Source organism: Lagenorhynchus albirostris, chromosome 17 (assembly GCF_949774975.1).
Source record: "Lagenorhynchus albirostris chromosome 17, mLagAlb1.1, whole genome shotgun sequence".
NCBI lineage: Eukaryota > Metazoa > Chordata > Mammalia > Artiodactyla > Delphinidae > Lagenorhynchus > Lagenorhynchus albirostris.
In genome coordinates, this window is record NC_083111.1 from 12436607 (window position 1) to 12460559 (window position 23953).

Consider the following 23953-nt stretch of genomic DNA (forward strand, 5'->3'; position numbering starts at 1 on the left):
TTGGATTTACTTTGAAAGGAGATAGGATTTTTGACATATTGGATGTGGGGCATGAGAGGAGTCAAAGGTGGACTTCAAGGTTTTTGGTTGGAGTTGCTATTTGCAGAGATGAAGAAGCAGGAAAAACGGGTTTCAGGGTGAGGGAGAAGGTCAGGAACTTAGTTATAGTCATGGTAAGTTTGAGATGCCTGCTAGACAAATAGTTGGAGCTGGTGAGTAGATGGGTAAGAGAGAGAGTTTGAGGAAAGACTGAGGTTGAAAATAAATTTAATCTTCCCCCACACTAATGATACAGGTAGTATTATCCCCATTTTCAGATTATAAAAGTAAGACTCAGCTAGGCTGTTAGTTGCCCAGCGTTACCAGTTGGTAGCTGTTGGTGCTTGGTTTTGAAGTGATAATGGTGATAACAACGTTGCAGTAGCAACACTCTGTACGTGCACGAGGTACCTGACATTTATTTGCTCTGAAGTTCACAAGGTATGCTTATCCCCATTTTACATAAGAGGAAACTGCTAGCCATGGCCACACAGCCAGTGAGCAGAAAAGCCCATGTCTGAATGCAGGCTGGACTCCGGAGCCCCTCCCTGTCCCTGTACCACATTGCTTGAGATGTATGGACACCTTTTCTGAATACCCTGTAGGTTTCTTTGTATGTGGCAGCCATATTTCTCAGTGAAAAATACTGAAATTTAACTTCTGGGATTTTGATCAAAATCCTGGATTAATAACACCATATTTTGCTGAGTAGAAACTGAGCATAAGCCAACAGTTTAACATGGCTGTTACAAAAAAAGCTACAAAGTTTTGGGTTCACCTTCCTAGGAACTGGATCATATGGAAAACGCAAGGTGAAACTGGGGAAGAGTGTCAGGGAGAAGATAGGGCTGAGGTGGGCTTTGATCACTCTCTCCTGTGTGTGAAGAACTGTGATGCAGAAGAGAAGCTGGGCAGTGTGTATGCAGTGCTAAGAACAGCTGGTGAATATTAGATGCTATTATTACCATTACTGTCATGCTAGAAAGCAGACGTAGTCAGCGGGTGTTAAATGTAAAAGAATTTAGTACATGGAAGAACTCAGTGAAAGAGAAGAACTTTCCGATAACCAATGCTATGTCTCAGTGGAGTGCATTTCCTTAGAAATTAATGGACAGCTCTTCACTGGAGTATTCTAGCACATCCTAGAAATCTGGAAGGGAAGTGCAGGGAGGTGGTGTTGGGTGACTTTAGGTTCCTTCCAGTATATAAGGTGACATTATTGTAAAACTCTGTATGTAAATTTCTTACCTCTAATTTGAGAGCTCATTACAAGCCCAACCCTAGCATCATTTTTCCGCTACTCCTGTGTCCCTCGCTATCTGTGTTATGCCTCTGTGACAGCTGCTGTCACAAGGGGCTCATTATCCGAGGGTATGCCTCTCCCCCCGGGACTGTGATCCACTCCAGAACAGAAACTCTTACTCATCTTTGTATCTCCAGTTCCTAACACAGAGGAAAATAGTAAGTGCACTAAACAGATTTATTGAGAGAATGAATAAATCTCGACAGTGGTTTAAAGACTTTTAAAGTGGGTTCACTGCTTCGTACTCTATTATATTTTTATCAGCAATAATGTAACTCTTAATAAAAGGTCTTTCCTCTATTTTCTGGGCGTTGGAATGTGGTGGAGGAGGGAAGCAGCCAGTTCTACCTCACCCTGTCCTCTTTTGCTAATTTTGGGGAGAGTGTGGAGACTTGTGCCTTAGTACAAATTTGCTGTTTTTCCACACAGGACTAATAAAAATAGTCATTAATATATGATGTTTCTTTTAGCCCAGAGATGACACTAATGATTTCTTGAAAAATTCATTACTGGAATCTGATAGTGCTTTTATTGGTGAGTATATTTATTTTACCAACCTATTTCTTTAAATATTAAGCATTATTTATACTTGTGTTTTTCTCCAAACTTAAAAAATCAGTACTTTACTCTTTGTTGTGCAAGATGGTAAAAAAAAAAAGGAATATTTTGTTTTACTAATAATCATCAAATATAACTTAACAAAAATTTCAAAATCAGATACTTAATACAAACACACAAATGAGTACAAGTAAAACTGGGGAAATTTGAATAAGACTGGAGGATTTTATCAGTATCAGTGTCTTGGGTGTGAGGCTGTTGCTCCTGCTGTACAGAATGCTACCGTTGTGGGGAATGAGGCAAACTGTACAAGGGGTCTCCCTTACTGCTTACAAGTGCATGTGAATCCACAGTTATCTTAATAAATATTTTAATTTTAGCAAGCCATAAGAATATAACTTAGTCTTGAGAAGATATGTGAAGGTACATGTACTGTAATAGACACTTATAGTTGTGTACTCTGAACATAAGCATTTCTGCTATCCTAGGGCCATCAGGGAATTCTCCCTTCTACATGTTAGTTTTATTTCATGTCAATTATTTTATATTTTCAAGTGATCAACGTTCCAAACTAGCCTATATTTCTTTCTCAGTTTTTTCTTTTCTAATGAGTTTTTCTTTTGCAAGGAAGTCATAGTGTGGAGAGTGAGTAAAGATAGAGAAATCAGTAGGAAATAGGGATGGGAAGATAGCTCATTAGACGTCAGGGAAATGTGACCAGTTCCTGCTAATAATGAAGACAGTCTGGGGCACTCAAGACAGTGGCTCGGAATATTTCATTACATAGACCTTATACTAGACCAAAGATATGCAGTCTGTCTTGATTAATGGTCACCACAAGCATCCCCTAGTCATGACTGTTGCCACTGTTCTGATGAGTGTGGGTAAGGCTGGTAGTGTGAATGCTTTCTTTTTTTTTTTTGTTTTTGAGAAGTCACAATCTGCCAAATACAATTTGAATAGGCCTACATCTTTTAAAGAAATTGAGAGGTGGGGGAAGTGGAGAAATGTTGGTCAAAGAGTACAAACTTTCATTTATAAGTTGAATATCTGGGGATATAATGGACAGCATGGCAACTATAGTTAATAATACTGTATTTTATACTTGAAAGTTGTTATGAGAGTAGAACTTTAATGCTCTTACCATAACAACAATAATAACAACAAAGTGGTAATCATGTGAGGTGAAGGATGTGTAAACTAGCCTTATTGTGGTAAACATTTCACAATCCTCACATTGTGCTCCTTAAACTCACACAGTATGTCAATTATATCTCAATAAAGCTAGGAAAAAGCCCCAAATTGACTGTAATAACAATAAAAAAAGAAATTGAATCAATAATTAATAACCTTCCAAAACAGAAAACACCAGGCCCAGATGGGTTCAGTGGTGAATTCTACCAAACATTTATTGAAGACTTATACCAATTCTCTACAGCCTCTTCTAGAAGATAGAAATAGATGGAATACTCCTAACTCATTCTCTGTGGCCAGCATTACTCTAATACCCAAACCAGACAAAGACATCATAAGAAAACTGTAGATCAGTAGCAAATCGAATCCAACAATGTATAAAGAGAATTATACACCACGACTAAGTAGGATTTATACCAGTTATGCAAAACTGGGTTACATTCAGTATAATTCATTCAAATATAATTCATTGCTTTAACAGGCTAAAGAAAAAAATCTTCATTATCATCATCAATAGATGCAGAAGGATTAAACAAAATCCAACACTTATTCATGATAATTGTCAGCAAACTTAGAGGGAGACTTCCTCAACTCCCTAGAGAACATCAACAAAAAACCTACAGCTAGCATTTAGTGATGAGACACTAGCAACTTTTCTGCTAAGATAAGAAACAAGATGAAGATGTCCCCTCTTACCACTCCTCAACGTCATTATGGAAGTCCTAGCTAATTCAGTAAGGCAAGAAAAGGAAATAAAAGGTACACAGATTGGGAAAGGATAAATAATACTGCCTTTGTGCACAGATGACATGATTGTAGGAAATGTGAAAGAATCAATCCCCCACCACCAGAAACCACCCCCAATATTAATAAGCAGTTATAGCAAGCTTGCAGAATACCAGGTTAATACACAAGTCCATCATTTTCCAATATACCAGCAATGAACAAGTAGAATTTGAAATTTAAATGCAATATCATTTACATTAGCACCCCCCCAAAAGAAACATTTAGATGAAAATCTTACAAAACATGTACAAGATCTATATAAGGACAACTACAGAACTCTCATCAAAGAAATAAAATAACTAAATAAATGGGGAAATATTCCATGTTCATGGATTGGGAGACTCAGTATTGTCAAGATGTCAGTTCTTCCCAACTTGATCTATAGATTCAATGCAATCCCAATAAAAATCCCAGCAAGTTATATTGTGTATATCAACGAACTGATTGTAAAGTTTATATGGAGAGGCAAAATACCCAGAATATCCAACAGAATACTGAAGAAGAAAGAACAGTCAGAGAACTGACTTTCTATAAAGTTACAGTAATCAAGACAGTGTGGTATTGGCAAAAGAACAAACAAATACATCAGTGGAACAGAATAAATACCCTAGAAATAGACCCAAACAAGTATAGTTAACTGTTCTTTGACAAAAGAACAAAGGCAGTAAAGATTGGACATCTACATGCAAAAAAGTGAATCTAGACACAGACGTTACACCCTTCAAAAAAATCAACTCAAAATGGACCACAGAGCTTCCCTGGTGGCGCAGTGGTTGGGGGTCCACCTGCCGATGCAGGGGATGTGGGTTCGTGCCCCAGTCCGGGAAGATCCCACATGCCGTGGAGTGGCTGAGCCTGCACGTCAGGAGCCTGTGCTCCACACCGGGGAGGCCACAATGGTGGGAGGCCCATGTACAGCAAAAAAAAACCAAAAAACAAAAACCAAAATGGACCACAGACCTAAAGGAATCAGGCTCCCTGACTTCAGACTATACTACAAAGCTACAGTAATCAGAACAGTATGGTACTGGCACAAAAACAGAAATATAGATCAATGAAACACGATGGAAAGCCTAGAGATAAACCCACGCACATATGGTCACCTAATCTATGACAGAGGAGGCAACAACATGTGATAGAGAAAAGACAGTCTCTTCAATAAGTGGTGGTGGGAAAACTGGACAGCTACGTGTAGAAGAATGAAATTAGAACACTCCCTAACACCATACACAAAAATAAACTCAAAATGGATTAAGGACCTAAATGTTAAGACTGGACACTGTAAAACTCTTAGTGGACCATCTGGAGGGGTGGGATAGGGAGGGTGGGAGGGAGGGAGACGCAAGAGGGAAGAGATATGGGAACATATGTATAACTGATTCACTTTGTTATAAAGCAGAAACTAACACACCATTGTAAAGCAATTATACTCCAATAAAGATGTAAAAAATAAATAAAATAAAACTCTCAGAGGAAAACATAGGCAGAACACTCTGACATAAATCACAGCAAGATCTTTTTTGATCCACCTCCTAGAGTAATGAAAATAAAAACAAAAATAAACAAATGGGATTGAAACTTAAAAGCCTTTGCACAGCAAAGGAAACCATAAACAAAACAAAAAGACAACCCACAGAATGCGAGAAAATATTTGCAAACGAAGCAACCAACAAGGGATTAATCTCCAGAATATGCAAACAGCTCATGCAGTTCAGTATCCAAAAAACAACCCAATCAAAAACTGGGTGGAAGATCTAAATAGACATTTCTCCAAAGAAGACATACAGATGGCTAAAAAGCACATGAAAAGATGCCCAACATACTAATGATTAGAGAAATGCAAATCAAAATTACGAGGTATCACCTCACACCAGTCAGAATGGCCGTCATCAAAAAATCTACAATGAATGGTGGAGAGGGTGTGAAGGAAAGGGAACCCTCCTACACTGTTGGTGGGAATGTAAATTGGTATAGCCAATATGGAGAACAGTATGGAGGTTCCTTAAAAAACTAAAAATAGAACTACCATATGACTCAGCAATCCCACTCCTGGGCATATACCCGGAGAAAACCATAATTCAAAAAGATACATGCACTCCAGTTTTCACTGCAGCAGTATTTACAATAGTCAGGACATGGAAGCAACCTAAATGTCCATCAGCAGAGGAACGGATGAAGATGATGTGGTATATATATACAGATACAGTGGAATATCACTCAGCCATAAAAAAGAACAAAATAATGCCATTTGCAGCAACATGGATGAACCTAAAGATCATCATACTGAGTGAAGTCAGACAGAGAAAGATAAATATCATATGATATCGCTTATATGTGGAATCTCAAAAAAAAAAAAAGGGTACAAATGAACTTTTTTACAAACCAGAAGTAGAGTCACAGATGTAGAAAACAAACTTTTACCAGGGGGTAAGTGGGGCAGGGGGAGAGATAAACTGGGAGACTGGGATTGACATATACACACTATTATATATAAAATAGATAATAACCCGCTGTACAGCACAGGGAACTCTAATGACCTATATTGGAAAAGGATCTAAAAAAAAAATGTGGATATATGTATATATATAACTGATTCACTTTGCTGTATACCTGAAACTATCACAACATTGTAAATCAACCATACTCCAATAAAGATTAAAAAAAAAAAAAGGACCATAGACCTAAATGTAAAATGCAAAAACTATAAAACTCCTAGAAGATAACATTGGAGAAAACCTAGAAGAACTTGGGCATGGCAATGGCTTTTTAGATTCAATGCCAGAGCACAATCTATGAGAGAAATAATAGATAAACTGGACTTCATTAAAATTAAACTTCAGTGCTCTGCAAATGACGATATCAAGAGAATAAGACAAACCATAGACTGGAAGAAAATATTTGCAGAAGACACATCTGACAAAGGACTCTTATCCAAAGTACACAAAGAACTCTTAAAACTCAACAAGAAAAGAAACAACCCAATTAAAAGATGGGCAAAAGATCCAGACACTTCAGCACAGACAGATGGCAAATAAGCATATGAAAAGGTGCTCCACATCATTTGTCATCAGGGAAATGCAAATCATGTGTCATCAGGGAAATTGAAATTAACACAAGAGATACCATTACATACCTATTAGAATGGCCATGGGACTTCCCTGATGGTCCAGTGGTTAAGAGTCTGCCTTTCAGCACAGGGGACATGGGTTTGATCCCTGGTGGGGGAACTAAGATCCCACATGCCCCAGGGTAACTAAGCCTGTCAGCTCTGGAGCCTGTGCACCACAACTAGAGAGCCCACACACCACAACTGCTGAGCCTGTGTGCCACAATGAAAGATCCTGCATGCTGCAGCTAAGACCTGACACAGCCAAATAAATTTTTTTTTTTTTTTTTGCGGTACGCGGGCCTCCCACTGTTGTGGCCTCTCCCGTTGCGGAGCACAGGCTCTGGACGCACAGGCTCAGCGGCCATGGCTCATGGGCCCAGCTGCTCCGTGGCATGTGGGATCTTCCCAGACCGGGGCACGAACCCGTGTCCCCTGCATCGGCAGGCGGACTCTCAACCACTGCGCCACCAGGGAAGCCCTTAAGTTTTAATTTTTTCAAAATAAAGTTGGGGAAAAAATTCTAAATGTTTTAAGTAATATATTCAACTCCATGGTCAAATAGGCTGTTGGCCCACTCTGAATGGCTGTGATCCAAAAGAATAACAGTTCCAAGTGTTGGTGAGGATGTGGGCACACTAGAACCATCTTACAATGTGAAATGGTTCTACCTCCTCCAAATGCTAAACATAGTTACCATAACACCCAGCAATTTCACTCCTAAGGAATATACCCCAAAGGGATGAAAACATATGGCCACAAAAAGACATGTACATGAACATTCATAGTAACATTATTAATAATCTCCAACGAAAAACAGTTCAAATGTCCATCAACTGGTGAGTGCATAGGCAAAATGAGAGATACCCATATGGCATAGTATTGCTCAGCAGTAAAAACAACAAAAAACAAACAGAAAAGAACTACAGTTGACCCTTAACAACATGGGTTTAACTACATAGGTCCACTGAATAGAGTTTTTTCAATAAATATAGTACCTGTATTTCCATTTTACAGATCTTTAAACTTAAGTGTGGGGGAAGTCTGTGTTTGATTAGAGATCACAGTATTTGGAATCTTTAGAAGTAGGGTTTGAGTCCTGATTCAGTCCACACTGTTTCAGCTTCCTGCCCTTGGGTGAGTCATTTATCATTTCCTTTGTTTTTGAGGCAGATAGCAGTATGTGGATTTTCAACTGCACAGGGGGTCGGCATCCCTAATCACCATGTTGTTCAAGGGTCAACTGTACTGATACATGGTACAACATAGATGAACCTCAAACACATGCTAAGTCTTAGACAGACAAAATATTACATTGTATAATTCCATTTATATGGAATCTCAGGAATGGTAAATCTCCAGACTGAAGGCAGATCAGTGTTCACATGGGGTTGGCAGGTGGGAGTAGGGAGTGATTTTGCCAGTGAGCACAGGGGAACATTTTGAGCTGATAGAAATGTTGTAAAACTTTGTAGTGATTGCGCAATTCTATAAAAATCACTGAACTGTGAACATTTATAGTGGGTGAATTTTACTGTATGTTAAATAACATCTTAATAAAGCTATTAAAAGACAGTCTTGGTTTAGCTCTGAATAAAACCATATGAAATGGTGGATGTTTAAGGCTTCTCCCTGTGTGGCCTCTAGGTGCGTATGGCGAGACATATCCTGCCATCGAGGATGACGCCCTCCCTCTGCCATCACAGCTGCCCTCTGCGAGGGAGCGCAGGAGGAACAAACTGAAAGGACTCGACTTTGTATGTATGATATGTCCTTTTCTTTTTTCGAGTTTAGGAACGAGAGGTCTGGGTTCTGACCCATGCTAAATTGGTGTAGTCCAATGAAGAGAGAACTTGCTCTGGAATAAGGTAGACATTGGTCTGAACCTAGGCTCTACCACCAAATACTGGATGACCGTGAGCAGGTTATTGGACTCAAAAGGTCATCTGAGTTACAGCATATCTGTAACATTCCTTTTATTGCTGAGTAATATTTCATTGTATGCATATTCCACTATTGTTTATCCATTCAACAACTGATGGACATTTGGGTTGTTCACACTTTTTCTGTTATGAATACTGCTGCTTTTAACATTTGCATACAAATTTTATAATGTTTTCATTTCTTTTGCTTGTGTGTGTGTATACACACACATACCTAAGAGTAGAATTGTTGGGTTACATACTAACTACATTTAACATTTTGAGGAACTGCCAGACTGTTTGTTTTCCAAAGTGGCTGCACCGTTTTACATTCCCACCAACAGTCTATGAAGGTTCCAGTTTCTCTACAGGCTGGCCAACATTTGTTAGCGAGTGTAAAGTGATATTTCATTGTGGGTTTGATTTGTATTTTCTTGATTAATGATGAACATCCTTTCTTGTGCTTCTTAGCCATTTGTCGATCTTCTTTGGAGACAGGTCTATTCAAATCCTTTGCCCATTTTCAAATCAGGTTGTCTTTTTATTGTTGAGTCCTAAGTTCTTTATAGATTCTGGATACAAGTCCTATATTAGATATATGACTTGCAGATATTTTCTTGATGGTGTCCATCGAAACACAGAAGCTTCTAATCTTGACAGAGGTACAGCTTATCAATCTTCTTTTTTTGCTTGTGCTTTTGGTGTCATATCTAAGAAACCACTACCTAACCCAAGATCATGAAAGTTACTTCTGTGTTTACTTCTAAGAGCTTTATAGTTTTTCCTCTAAAAGTTACATCAGTGAATCCACTTTGAGCTAATTTTTGCAAATGGTGTGAGGTATAGGGGTCCAAATTCATTATTTACACGTGGATATTGTTATTCTGGTACCATTTGTTGAAAAGACTCTTCTTTCCCCTAGTGAATTTTATTGGCTTTTCTGCCAATAAAAGGGCTTATTTCTGGACTCTTCTGTTCCATTCACCTATGTCTATCCTTATGCCAGTACTACCCTGTCTTGATTTTTTTAAAAATATATTTTATTTTTGGCTGCATTGGATCTTCGTTGCTGCACATGGGCTTTCTCTAGTTGCAGTGAGCGGGGGCTACTCTTCGTTGTGGTGCACACGCTTCTCTTGTTGCGGAGCATGGGCTCTAGGTGCACAGGCTTCAGCAGCTGTGGCTCACGGGTTCTAGAACGCAGGCTCAGTAGTTCTGGTGCATGGGCATAGTTGCTCCGTGGCATGTGGGATCTTCCCGGACCAAGGCTCGAACCCATGTCCCCTGCATTGGCAGGCGGATTCTCAACCACTGCACCACAAGACGGAAGCCTCCCGTCTTGATTTTATAGCTGGACTGATTCTTAGCCCCTACGTTGCAGTTTTTTTCCTTTTGTGTTTTATAATTCCCCACTTTTATCCAGTCTGGCAGCATTTATATGTTATCACAAATGCTAACCCTTCATCTAAGCCTGCATGGATAAACATCAGGAGTTAGAATATAAATGCTATAGATTTTCATTTGTTTTATTTTGTTCATCACACTATACATTTACCAAGGGCAAGAACAGGTTTTGACTCACTGGTTTATTCTGAACATATTTCACATTAATGATCGTTTCTTAAGTTCTCTTTTCTTAATTACAGGATAACAGTCATCCTAATGTACCACCAGATGGTCTCTCTTTAAAATCTGTATCCAGTGTAAATATTGATCAACTTAGAATGAGAAACGAGGAACGAATGCGAAAACTGAATGAACTTCAGGATAAACCTGTTAATACAGGTAAATGGCCAAGTTTAATAGCCAACAGCAGATTCTGTGAGAACTCTTAAACCTGCTTCATGGAAGTTTTCACTAATGGCTGAGGGACAGAGGAAATGAGTTTTGAAAGCCTTTGAGTTGTAGGGCCTAGAACACAGTAGCTATTCAGCAAAACCAGGACGAAGGATTAATTTTGCATCAGATTCTTTCTACCAGAGGGGGTACCCTTTTTTGAGTGGATTCTAAACAGGTAAGTTTCTGTGTATTAAATATATCCAGGCTTTGCTTTCAGCAGGGAAAATGTTGATCAGTATTGGCATCTCGCTTCCCTACTGAAGTGAGAGATTATCAGAAGTCAACTTTAAAACCTTGAGTTCTTTGTGTAACACATCTATTATAAATCTGTAGTACTACAAAGAAAACTTTTTTACCTTTTTACTTGGCCTTCTGTACATAGATATAAACAGAAAATAGATATTTTTTGCTTTAAGTCAAAGTATAGTCTTCTCATCATGCTGGGCATTGCCGTCTCTCACTGCTTTGGTGAACAGCAGGTTAAAGCTTATCACTGAGCCCAGGCAGGCAGGATGCTTCCTCAGGCAACTAACGAGCTCCTCTGCCAGCCCTAGGCCACCTTCCTTATGGAGATGCTGTTAGTCATTAGGATAATGTGACAATATTATAGTAATAAGCCTTATTAATTAGCTTTAGCAAATAGCAGAGTGGTCTATTTGGACAATTCTCTTTATTGTGTTAAGCTACATTACAATAATTTTCTAATAGCAATTTTCTTAAGGTATTTTTTAGATCCAATCTTTAATATTTGTTAATTTAAAACTATACTCAGTCTCTAGGAGTAAGCTGTCATGCATTCTGATGGTGGTAATTTCATACCAAATACCAGCAAACATGGTAAACTGATAGAGCAGTACTGTTCATATCATATCTGGAAAACTGTGGACAGTGGGAAAGGAATGCCTTCTTTTTGGCTAAAAGGCATTTTAATCTGTACTAAGAATTACCTATTCCTCAATTTCTTTTAGAACCAATAAGTTGAATTAATATTTAACAGGGATATATACTTGAGAGAAAATAGACCATTTGAAGACTCTCCTCTTTTTCAGAAGGCTTTCAATTTCTAAACTTTTTTTTTTTTTTTTTAAGATTGTCCTTTCAAACAGGAGCTTTTTGGTACGATGTGGATTGATTACTCATTACATTGAGTTCATATGTCCCTTTGCTGACGTAATCTTTCACAGACCAGGAGATGTAATTTAAAAAAGTAAATAAAGAAATTGACATCACAGGGCAGGAAGACAGATTTTCCTATTATTATTATTATCTAATAAGTAAAATACAGATATAGAAGTTGAGTATAACCAGTTAAAAGAATGCAACATAAGAGCTATATCTCTTAATGGAGTAAACACAACTTCTTAGATAAGGTATAAGAATGGATGTAATTTCATCCCGTCTAATGCTTTCCTAAAATGACCTTATTTCCTCAAAGCAGTGTTATATTCAGTAGGCTAGGAATATTTCCAAAACCTTGCTAAATTAAAAACAAAGTTTTGCATGGCATCCCTCAGGTGACACAGAGTAAGACTGCTGACACTTCTACAGTCAACATTTGGTGCCATCTCCTCTGCTATCCTTGAATCCCTTTGGGTGCTGCTACCAGTACCATGGAGTCACCTTGGTCAGTTGATCGTTTTTTGTTTCTGTTCCTGGGTTTGCTTTCCTACCTCTAAAAGGAGGAGGTCTGAACAAAACAGGACAGTGTAGAACACAGTACTGCGGAGAAGCGCAGAGCTCTAATGGGTTAGACTACAGGAGACTTCTGTTCACATGACCTGCCTGCCGCCCGTGTTACCTGAGTCATGTCTTTCTTGCCTCCATTAGATGATGAGAGTTCACTGGTTGACCCTGATGACATCATGAAGCACATGGGTGACGACGGATCGAACTCTGTAGCAACTGAGCCCTGGCTCCGCCCGGGCACCTCAGAAACGCTGAAACGATTCATGGCGGAGCAGCTGAGGCAGGAGCAGCAGCAGGTTCCTGTAAAACCAGGTACTTTCACTTGGCAGGGCCTGTCTACTGCACACGGTTAAAATAAATCTGTATTTGGACCCAGTAGTGCCTTTTAAGGTGAAAAGAATGTGAAATCTGAACCTTAATGATATGTGCTACTTTTGGCCCATACTTGGCAGTTACTTATGTTCCATCTGTATATAAGGTGTATTTTTTTTCCATGATGATATATATGATGTATAGTATGTACATAAATAAAAGGACATGATTACTAAGTTATATAATGTAGAATTGTATAGAATTACTTTTGCACAAATTTTGCCATAAATTAGGGTGGTAATGAGCTCTTGGAATCAACTACCATATGTGCATTATTTAAAATTCTGCTTGTCAGTAAGATAAGGTGAATAAAACACAAGTGTCTTAACAGTACTGTAAAGCCAGAATACTTTGTCATATGTATGTCTGCTATTATCACTATTCAGAATAATTTTTCATTTAGTAAATATACTGGTTATAGCTGTTGCTATGTAATGAATCAAATGTGCTTATTTCCATGTCATTTATTAACTACTGATTCAGTATAAATGATGGGAGTTGTTAATGATTATATTCCCGTGAGCCATGCACTTAAGTGTCACATCTTTCTGCCTCTATTTTTGTGCCAATGAAGGCATTACGTTTGCTATTTATATGATTTAACTACTTATTGATAAAAATAAATTATTTTTATTACAAATGTCAATTTCTTATTTTAACTGGAATTGAGGTTTCTAGACAAGGTGTTCTAGAAGTTGAAGAGAGGCAGGAACACCCAGGGGTAAAGGATGGGGATTGGAATCCTTGCTGTGCCACTGTGGACCCTTGGGTGAGTTAGTTTTTCTAATCACTCCCTCCCTAAGAGGTGCCTTTAAAAAGGTAAAGACTAATTCAAATTCTTGGAAATAATTCTTAAGAGTCCAGCACTGTGACTGACAGCTAAGAACACCCCCAGGCACTGATTGCACATTTCCACTGATGTAATTAATGGGACACAAGATCAGATAGGTCTACCTCAAGTGTGAAACTTCTGATATTTTGAATTTCAGCTGCATGTAAATTGCATGCTAATGTTTGTAATCGAATCATTTATTTTACTTAAAGATTTTTCTTCTTATATCTTCATCTGAAAGTAATATGAAAGCCTCCATCTCTGCTAGAGAAGAGTCCTGATATGATACCATACAGTAACAAATCGCCAGGTCATTTGAAACACTTACCGTCAGAGGCCAGAAGGTCACGGTGGTGGCTCCTGGCTGTAGCATCCAGCTGGGCTTGAGCAGGGCTGTGTCTTGGGGGTAATAAATGTAGTGCACTTATAAATGCTCTGTTCACAGTGACTACTCACGATCTAAGAGATGCTACAGCAAAGACCGAACACGTCTCCTGTTTTTTAACACAACCATCAAAATAAATAGTCTTGACATGTTCTATTTTCCTTTTCATGCTGTCGTACCATCAACTTGGACTCCGAGGACACACGATGGCAGCCCTGTAAAGTGCTCCAAAGTTAACTTCAACTTTAGCTCCTTCTCTCAGGATTCAAATAGTGCAGCCTTATTCTGGGTTAATAAATACACAAAATATTAAATTATGAATAGCCTATAGTTGAGAAAGCAGGATATGGGGGAGGCTGTAATGCCAGAAGCTGGAAAGAAACTATCAGAACTAAAGAGCATCACTGAATTTACATGCAGCTGTGAATGAAAATATCCTTTTCCTGGTTGCATGGCTTTTAGTTAAAAAAAAAAAAAGTCAATGAAACATGGGGCTGTGGATTACACAGGTTTTGACTGCACTGATGAAATAATCCAAAAACTTTATTGACCTGTAACCTGATTAGAATATGCCAGATGAGAATCAATATTGTACAGAAAGTTGTACAGAATTTTTTTACATAGAAAACTTTACATCTGTACCATATACATTTTATCCATCTGAAAAAATTTTCTACATCCACTGTTAATACGGAATGCTTGACAATCTTGTCGTTTTGTTTAACCATCAGAGCACAATTCACAGTATGAACACATTTCCAGTAAATCTAACTTCCCCAAACCATGCCAGATTTGTTATTTTAATATATTCAACATTAAATTCTGTACATAGAGTAAAATCTAAATCAAGCCCCGCCACCCAAAAGAAAAGGAAGTGACAGCAACCGAGAGTCATTTTGCAGTGATTCAAGTTTCAGTTCATGAAGGATCATTCTATTTTAATGGCTCATCTTTAAAAGCCCGAAGAGAAGTGTATTACAGGTGGTTAAGTCAGCAGGGATATTTTCTACTTTCTTTGTTGTTGATCATGACAAGTGTCAGCCACAACAGCTTCTGGGCTTGTTAAACCCTCAAAGTAATCACCCCCTAAAAAGGGCAAAACCAAAATCCCCACAAAATAAAAAAGACAAAAAGCTCAACCCAGATGTTTAGTGCATTTGACAAAATATTATAGGTACTTAGCAAATGAATAAGAAAATAAAGAAAGAAAATAAAACAGTGCAGGAAGAACTATATAATGTTTAAGATTTTTATATTACAGACCTGCATCTCTGTACAATTTTTCACAGAAGGATGATTACCAGTATCTCAGATAGCCTGAGTGTGCAAAAATCTTCAGAATAAGAATACCATAGTTGCTTAATATCTTTTACCATGAACAATAATTTCTTCTTCTCCCCCCAACCCCCAATTATAAACATTTTATCCTTCAAAATACAGCTCTCCTGAGTTGTACTTCTTGCAGAAGTTCAAATCTTTACATCTAGAGTTCTTTGGGTAAGTTTCACTTCCACACCTGCCAGAAATATGTGGGGCTCTCCCTGCCACCGAGGACAGGGAAGGACACGTGAGCATATAAGCTGACACTGTGGGAAAAAAAGCTCGTGAACCCAACACGACAAACAATCCATCAGGTTACAAAAAGGGACTGGAGCACTGCAGGTTCGAGCTGAAGTTCTAAGCTTCTTTATCAGTAACCCTTAGACACTGCAATTCAGAGAAACCATTTTTCAGGTAGGAAACCTCAGCTCCGGGGTCCTTTTGAAGAACGGAGGGATGTAAACGCCAACAGAAAAATATTAACTTCCCATCATTGCTTGTTTGTTCCAAGTTCCTGTTCAGGTGGTTGTGATATCTGAAAAACTACTCCAATTCGCAGAAAAAATCTTCTAAGAACAGCACGAAGTTCAGGAATCAAGTCAAATTGCATAATTTCACATAAGAGAGGGTAGTAGAATGATGCGTGAGCTTTAAACTGGGGGGAAACGAATTTCTCTGTTAGTAGTGCTTGCACTGCAAACCACAGAACCTCAAAGTGCCCTGAGAGGCAACCCACTTGGGGGCAACGCCCTGATGGGTGAAGACCGGAGACGCGTCTGCATAAAGCAGTGATTATTGATCATGCAATTGAAAGATTGAGAAGTGTTCAAAACTTAATACATACATTATTCACTTGGTTATCTATCCTTATCTTGAAAAACATTTTCCATTACATTTCCTTGACAAACTTATGACAAACGTTTAGTATTTATCATTGTTTTCCCTGGGTAATAAGCAAAAGAAGGAAGCCAAGCAAGACCCACAGCTGAGTTTTTATAAGCTATGGGGTATTGAAACTGCATCTACCTAATACTGCAATACAAAATATGAGGTCTCCAGGCAAAGATTATACCTTCTATATTTATAGTTCAACTGATACACTTTGTATTTTTGCTGTAGTTCTGAATACTAGTTGTCTGCCTATTTTCTGTCCTTTTCTGCTCTCCGCACCCCACAAGCTACAAGTAAGCAGTAATGACACACCGTGGTCAGAAAGCAAACTGTGGAATAAGGCAGACGGGTTGGAAGTCCTTCTCGGCCACTTGGCTGTTGGTGCCTTAAGTTACTTCTCCAAGCTTTACCTGGCCCACGGGTCAGAGGGACACACACGTGGACAGAGCATGCCGCTTGGGACGGCTATCTGTGGGGCACCGAGTAGCATTACATGGCCTCTACGGAGTCCCAAACACCACCATGGCCTGACGTGTCAAAATTCAGGCCACCAGACTAGGCATTTTTAAAACCTATTCAGGGATCACAGTAACCCATTTCCATTTTAGTGGGCTGAAAGTTGCTACATTTTTTAAAGAGTGAAATGCGTATTTCTGAAAACTAAATATATATATATATATATATAATATATGTATATATTATACATACACAACACACACACACACACACACACACACAGCTATACATTTATATTTCATCTTTATTTCTACTGGCTTAAAAGTCTTAAATGAGTTTATGGCCCATTCACTAGATCTCTGGGTCGCATGGAACCAATCAAAATGCCAAAGGAATGGCTGAAGCCTGGAGCACAGGCCTGGGGCCCAGACGCAGCCGTGGGTGGGGGCGGATGGAGGGAGGGCTGGTCAGCAGTTTTTTTTTTTTTTTTTTTTTTGTGGTATGCAGGCCTCTCACTCACTGCTGTGGCCCCTCCCATTGCGGAGCACAGGCTCCGGACACGCAGGCTCAGCAGCCATGGCTCACGGGCCCAGCCGCTCGACGGCATGTGGGATCTTCCCGGACCGGGGCACGAACCCGTGTCCCCTGCATTGGCAGGCGGACCCTCGACCACCGCGCCACCAGGGAAGCCCTGGTCAGCAGTTTTGAAAATGGGGCAGAAGAGACTTCAGGGGGCAGGATGGGAGTTGACCATGTGCGGGAACCCAAGTTGCTTGTCAGGGTATCTTTAGGATCCCTCCCCTACTGAACCCCTACAGAATCACTGACTGGAGAACTCGGCGGGGTGAGGTGGGAGCAGCAGGGGCCGCAGCCCGGATGCCAGTGAGGCTCGGGGTGCTGTACTTACCCTATTGTCGCTGATCTTCAGGACTTTAGTTAGAAACAAAAGCAGTAAGTTAGTCCAGGCTTCCCGATGACTTTCCGATGTTAGGGTAAGGAAGTAACTCAGGGCTTCGCTGCAGACACTGGAACAGAAAAGGTTCCCTGTCACATGTGCTCGCACACCTGCTGGTATGACATTCACAGAGAACAACTGAGACGAGGAGGGCAGTGGTTCTTAGGAACCTGCCAGACGCCTTGTGTTTACATTAACTGGAGTGTCAACATAAACATTTATACGTTTGCCAAATAAAGATATCAGAAGAAGCCACTGCAGCTTACCAGGAAACACACAGTTTCCAAGTTTCATTGAATGCAAAGCCACCGCGCAGGAGCGCATACAGGCTTGGCATCAGGAGACCTGGGCTGAAACCTGGGGTGACCCTTCCCCTCCTGCATTGTGACCGGGACGCTTCTAGGCCTTAACAATCTCATCAACAAGATGGGGAAACAGAGCCCAGGTGACCGCTTGGCGTTCTAAAATCAATTTAATTGGTCTCTGAGAACATCTATTCCCCCAAGAAGACACAAAACTACAATGTAGGGGCTTCCCTGGTGGCGTAGTGGCTAAGAGTCCGCCTGTCAATGCAGGGGACACGGGTTTGAGCCCTGGTCCGGGAAGATCCCACATGCCATGGAGCAACTAAGCCCGCGATCCACAACTACTGAGCCTGCACTCTAGAGCCCGTGAGCCACAACTACTGAAGTCCGTGCGTCTAGAGCCCGAGCTCCGCAGCAGGAGAAGCCACCGCAATGAGAAGCCCGCGCACCGCAACGAAGAGTAGCCCCTGCTCGCCGCAACCAGAGAAAGCCCGCACGCAGCAGCGAAGACCCAACGCAGCCAAAAATAAATAAATAAAAACACAATGTAAACAGCAGTATTCCTTCTGAATGGCATGTTTCATTCTTAGTGTGAATTTAAATTTTAAAGGACAGGATCTTAACATGTCATGAAGTAAAAATGGAGTGCAAACAAAACAAAACACCAACAGAAACTCCACACACTTTTTCAAACTAAATGCAGGCAGGAAGGTTTTCACTTTCTGAAAACCACAGATGGATTGGTTTGTAAAAATGGAGCTATCTATGGCATGAAAAAAAGCCTAAAAATTACAGCATTTGAAAATTTTAAGACATAGAACTTGCTCCTTTGTCCTGTAGCAGCAAAAACAGACGTAATCTGCTTGCATCTCACCAACTGTGTGAGAGCACGTTTGTCTGTAAGACTGTGTTTAAGTTCCACAATCTCCTCAGGCCCCAAGCCGGGCAGGGCTGTGGACTCGGTGTTGTGTGTCCATCCCCATCCCCGCCCCACACACACCGCGTGGCCCTTCCTGCTCTGAACCGAGCCGCGTGGGCCAAAGCCAGGAACCCAGCCCCGAGTCTTACTTTAAAAGCCTCTGCTGGACCTCCTCCCAGGCGCTGGCCCGGCTCTCATCCATGTACATCCGGAAGAGAATGCGCAGCCCGCAGGCCAGGCTGCTCGTCTCCTGCTTCAGAAGGTTGGGTTTGGATTTGCCCTTGAAGCCTGCAGAAGGGGGAAGGGCTGCGTTAGCAGGAGGAGACGCATCTCACGTGGAGGCAAAACAGCCTGCCTGGAGCCCATGTGCGTCCAGCCGTGGCGCCCAGGCCTCGCGCCCTCCACGGGGACAGGGTCACACGGAGAAGGCGCTGATACCTGTGCAGGGAGGGCGGGGGAGGTGCCTAGTCGGGTACTTTTGGGTTTAGAACTCCCTCCCCTCAAGCTGGGGACCCGAGATACAGAACAGCTTTGCCTGGGAAGGCACAACTCTTCAAACGAGACACACTTCAGCTCCGGGTACCCTGCGCAGGCTACACCCCGGCAATGGGGAGAATGGGCCAAAGGTGAGCAGCCCGGGGAGGGGGAAGGGGGAAGGGGGGGATGGGGAGGCCCTGGGGAAGTGAAGAGCCTGGTGACCTTGGCAGGAACAGTCCCAGCTGAACAGTGGCCACAACTTGGGTTGAATAAAGGGGAAAAGATAAGTATAGACTACTCCTTACAGAAGTGAGGTTGTGAACGGAGGAGAATGAACAAAGCCTGGGTGGGTTTAATGAGGAGCTAGAGAGACACTGGGCATAAAATAAATCACGCAAATGTAAGGCACCCGACACTGTCAGAAGAGTTTGTTGTTTAAGGAAGGGCAGCTTCCTTCTTTCTTCTGCATGTTCTGCAGCCGCTCACTCTCTGGCACCGTTTTGCACCTAACAGGTACTAAGCAACTATTTCTTAAATAAAAAATTAGCTATGTCAGTAAAATTATTATAAAGCTTGTTTTTTACTTAAAACTTCCAACTTGTTCAAAAACAAATCTACCTCCCACTTCAAAGCCCTGCACTTCCCTTCTGAGGTCTGGCCTCAGGAAAGGGCAGCTTGTAGCATGCAGCCGGTGTCGACAGGAAGGCCCAGACTGGGTAAACAAGACGAAAGACAGTCTGAAAATCAGTCGAATAACAGTTTGGCTAAACACGGGGGAGACCAATCTACCCAGGCAGCTATCTGGCTTTTATAAACCAGAGAAAGGCCTGTGGTACGGTGGCGCGGTTCACTGGGCAGGCAGGGGACCCCATCCACAGCTTACCCGCCTTCCACAGAGCCGTCCTCTGGTCATTGTTGGAGTTAAATGCTTTTGCAAATCTGTGTGACTCCAACAAGCAGTCCAGCAGCTTGAAGAGTTGTTGCGATGTTAGAAAGCGATACATTCCTTGGTCCTGAGTATCAACTCGAACGTCAAAGTCCACGGCGTCTCTCTTCGGGAAACAAACCACCGCAGCACACGCACCCCGTCACAGAGGTCAGTGAATTTAGAACTCAGGGCTCCCCGAAGACCCGTTTATGAGCAAGCCACAGAACTTAATCTGTGCTGCCTCAACAGAAAAGGTCCACCTTTTGCTATTAAATTTCCAGAAGCTTCATTCTGTGCATCCTAGTCGCCTCCAATGTCTTCAGCTCCCTCCCCACAGTTCCTGACCCCAGAGCTCTGCACCCACTGCCCCGGACCCCAGCCCGTTCCTCGCCCTCCCCACGTCCTTGCTTCTCTTCACCAGTTTGAGGCCAGGGACTGTGAGTATAAATATTCTCGTGCATCAACCCCTCACCTCCTCTTTTTAGTAACTGGCTGGCAAAACCGCCTACTCCGTTGTACCGCACAATACGCAAGACTGGAGAAGAGCGGGCTTTCTCTTTAGATCCAGGGGCTCCGGGTGCTGCCCTGCAATGCCTCCACACCCCTCTAGCCCACTCTGCTGCACGCCTCACTCGTGTTTTTCTCTTCTCTCCTCAAGGACCTAAAACTTTCTTCCCAGCCTCACCTGGTAGATGACTTTGCTTCCTATCTCAGTGAGAAAACAGAAGAATCTCCCACAGACTCCGGCCACCAGACAGACCAACCTGCCGAGACTTTCTAACCCACCCACTTTGCGTGCCCTCCTGTTACCATCGCGAACTGTCTGTGCTGCTTATTCCAGGCGCCCCCAGGACTCTGCGCCAGGCGCCCCTCCATTCGCTCTGAAAGACGCTCTAGCAACTGTCCCTCCCTCTTCTGCACTGTCTCTCTCTCTCTCTCTCTCCCGGAGGAGAGTTTTCCAGGCTGCCATACTGCCAACCTTAGTGACAAAACAAAGCGAACCCTTCTCTTGAGCCCCTCATCCTCCCCCCGTGATCAGTCCATTTCTCTGTACCCTCTCTTAACAGCAGAACTCCTTGACAGACTTATGGATATCTGCCGTCTGCAATTCCTCTCTTCTCTTGTACCCATTTTAATAATGCTTTTGTATCAACATTACAATTAGACACAACGTCAAGGTCAACCAAAGTCCACCAAATTGCCGGAGCAATTCTCTAGGGCAACTGTCGGGTGGCTTCTCACCTGCTCTATGGAACACCTGACAGGGCTGATCACACCCTTCTCCTCAGAACACCCTCCTCACCTGACTTGCAGGGCAGCGCTGTCTCCCGGTCTCCCCCGGCCTCCCTGGCTCTTGTCTTTAGGCAAGAGGACAAGAACCTGCCTCACCACCTGGAGCTCTAAACCACAGAGGCCCCCAGGCTCGGTCCCTGACCCTCCTCCCGGCTCTGTCCACTTCGTCAGTCCCACGGTTTAAAAGGACATCTATGTGGCTGTGGTCTCTAGCTTGACCTCTGCTCTGAAGCCCAGGCTGTGGCGCTAACTCCCCATTCAACAACAAGCAGTGGCCCTCGCACCCGCTCACCTGCGCTGCGGCTAAGTTTTCCGCGTCCTCCTTCTTACTTGTGGCAGGAAAGAACACGATGCTGTCGATGGTCTGGATGAGTTCCAGCTGCACAACACATTTAATCAACAGGGCGGCAAACAATTTTTGTTCTGGAAATTCTGTGAGGAAACCCACCCCAATGCACATGCAAACAAAAATTATTTTGAATCCTTTATAATTTCTATGACATTACAATGCTAAGGAAACATTAACACGTATGAAGGTAACCTGCACACATCACACTGAGGATAGCCTGCTTCTGCACATAAGCACTACTCAGTAAAAGCTTCATTTAATCGATATTTAGAAAAGCCTTAGAAAATTACCTTTTTAAGTAAACAAAAATATTCAAAATGACTTAGAACAGTGAATATGTTCAAGAAGGTTCCACTACAAATTTTAAGACTTAGATTATTCCTCAATAAAATGTATCAAATGGATTAAAAGCTACAATTTTAATAGCATTTACTGTAAACCCAAGTTTGACCTTTAACTAGAGGTAATATAAAAACCTCAACCAGAAGAAGACAACGGGAACTAGATCTGTGAGGCAGGAAGCGAGGGGCAGACAAGAATTCTGACCACTGGGACAATACTGTGGGTCAACCAGAGCACATGTTTTCTTTGGATCCAGGTGGGTAGCTGTAGCTAAAATGACCCCATGTTTCCAAAGGGATTCATAAGCACAGAAGTCTATGAAGAGTTCCGCTAAGTGCGTGACCATAAAAGTAAGCACACTGGAAGTAACCGGTGCTCAGGCACTGCGTCCCTCTGGCCTGAACGACTGCGCTCGATGGGCCGTTTCCTTAAGGAGAGACATGATCACGGAAGGGTTTCCACTTCACTGGCCATCGGGTAAGCAAACGTAGAAATAAATGCAAGGCTCAGAACAACGACTCAACAGCTGAGGAGCTGCGAGACCCAGCGGCGCTGGCCCAGCCCCAAGGTCGGTTCTCAGGGTGGCTCTTGGGGACCTGCACAGCCGCCCACGGCGAGGGTGCTGCCTGTCCATCGGCCTCAGGGCAGCGGCTCCAGCACTGGACGACTGACTGGACAGTCCTTCAGTTTTTTCCCACTTTGCTATTATTAAAAACTCCCTTTTCTGACCCCAATTTCAAGAAGTTAGTTTTGTTTTGTTTTGGGCCGTGCGGGATCTTAATTTCCCGACCAGGGACTGAACCCGGGCCACGGCAGTGACAGCGCTGAGTCCTAACCACTGGACTTCCAGGGAATTCCCCAATTTCTACAAGTTAAATTCAGGTTTTAGGGATTTGGGGGAGATAGCAAAACAACTTGCTTAAATTTATTCTTACTTAGGTCATAACGACTCCTTTCCAGAGAGTTTTCAGAAATGCTGATGTACTGAACATTTAGTTCTTAGTACCAGATCTCAAGTCAAAGAATATAAGAAATCCAAGACACCCCCAGTCCCGGGGGCAGGGCATCCTGGCCGCACGCCTGGACTGGCGGGGACGCTTGGGAGGGGCTGGCACCTAAGGAGACGCGTCCTCCTCAGCTCCAGTGTCAGCCGGGCGGGCATTCAGAGCTGTCGGCTGGGGAGCTCAGAGCTCTCCATGCCTCCCAGGGTCCTTTCAGAACTTCAGGAGGAACTTGGTCTCATCAGCAACGACCAACTGCATGTTTGGGGGACAGTACCTATTTGAACAAATTTCGTTCACAAGGGTTGACAGTGCCAAGGGTCATATTAGGCGACCATTTCACTGGGTCACCAAAGGACGGGGGCAGAGCTGAGCAAGGACAAACAAGGGGGACGGCGGGCACTGGGCGGAGCCCAGCTGGGGCAGCGGTGGTTTCTGCGCATGAAGAAGGAACGAGGCAGCTGCCCCTCGCACAGGGTCACGGCGACACCTCCCCACAGGCACAGCAACCACAATGTCCCCTGAGCGAAGGGAAGGGCTCGTGGGACACAGTGAACTCTTCCTCAAGGACCTTGAGGGGGTGGCACAAGGAAGGAAATGCGAGCCCTCAGGTCAGAAGGGCAGGGGAGCAGCGCTCTTCACTCCGTTCAAGGGATGTTCCCAGATCAGGCAAGTAAAAACTTGCCGACTATATC

The 23953-nt window shown here is 42.4% G+C and overlaps 2 protein-coding genes across 6 annotated transcripts in view; one reads left to right on the forward strand and one right to left on the reverse strand.

The window, feature by feature from the left end:
- The window catches only part of CSPP1 (centrosome and spindle pole associated protein 1), a 108525-nt gene extending 95080 nt beyond the window's left edge, over window positions 1–13445 (forward strand). Inside the window, exons 27-30 of the mRNA XM_060128454.1 lie at window positions 1813–1876; window positions 8634–8743; window positions 10555–10693; window positions 12575–13445. Coding sequence (XP_059984437.1) covers window positions 1813–1876; window positions 8634–8743; window positions 10555–10693; window positions 12575–12786 — 525 coding nt within the window. The 3' untranslated portion in view covers window positions 12787–13445. The remainder of the gene's footprint in view (window positions 1–1812; window positions 1877–8633; window positions 8744–10554; window positions 10694–12574) is intronic.
- Window positions 13446–14517: 1072 nt separating this feature from the next.
- ARFGEF1 (ADP ribosylation factor guanine nucleotide exchange factor 1) overlaps window positions 14518–23953 on the reverse strand; it is a 138748-nt gene continuing 129312 nt past the window's right edge. For 4 of the 5 annotated variants that reach the window (XM_060128449.1, XM_060128448.1, XM_060128451.1 and 1 more), the window contains 5 exons: window positions 21859–21998; window positions 20229–20397; window positions 19018–19156; window positions 17597–17714; window positions 14518–15997 (listed from right to left, as the gene is read on the reverse strand). In XM_060128449.1, the coding sequence (XP_059984432.1) occupies window positions 15833–15997; window positions 17597–17714; window positions 19018–19156; window positions 20229–20397; window positions 21859–21998 (731 nt within the window). In that variant the 3' untranslated portion in view covers window positions 14518–15832. Of the gene's footprint in view, window positions 15998–17596; window positions 17715–19017; window positions 19157–20228; window positions 20398–21858; window positions 21999–23953 lie in introns of those variants that run through there. The other variant, XM_060128453.1, reaches the window with a different exon arrangement.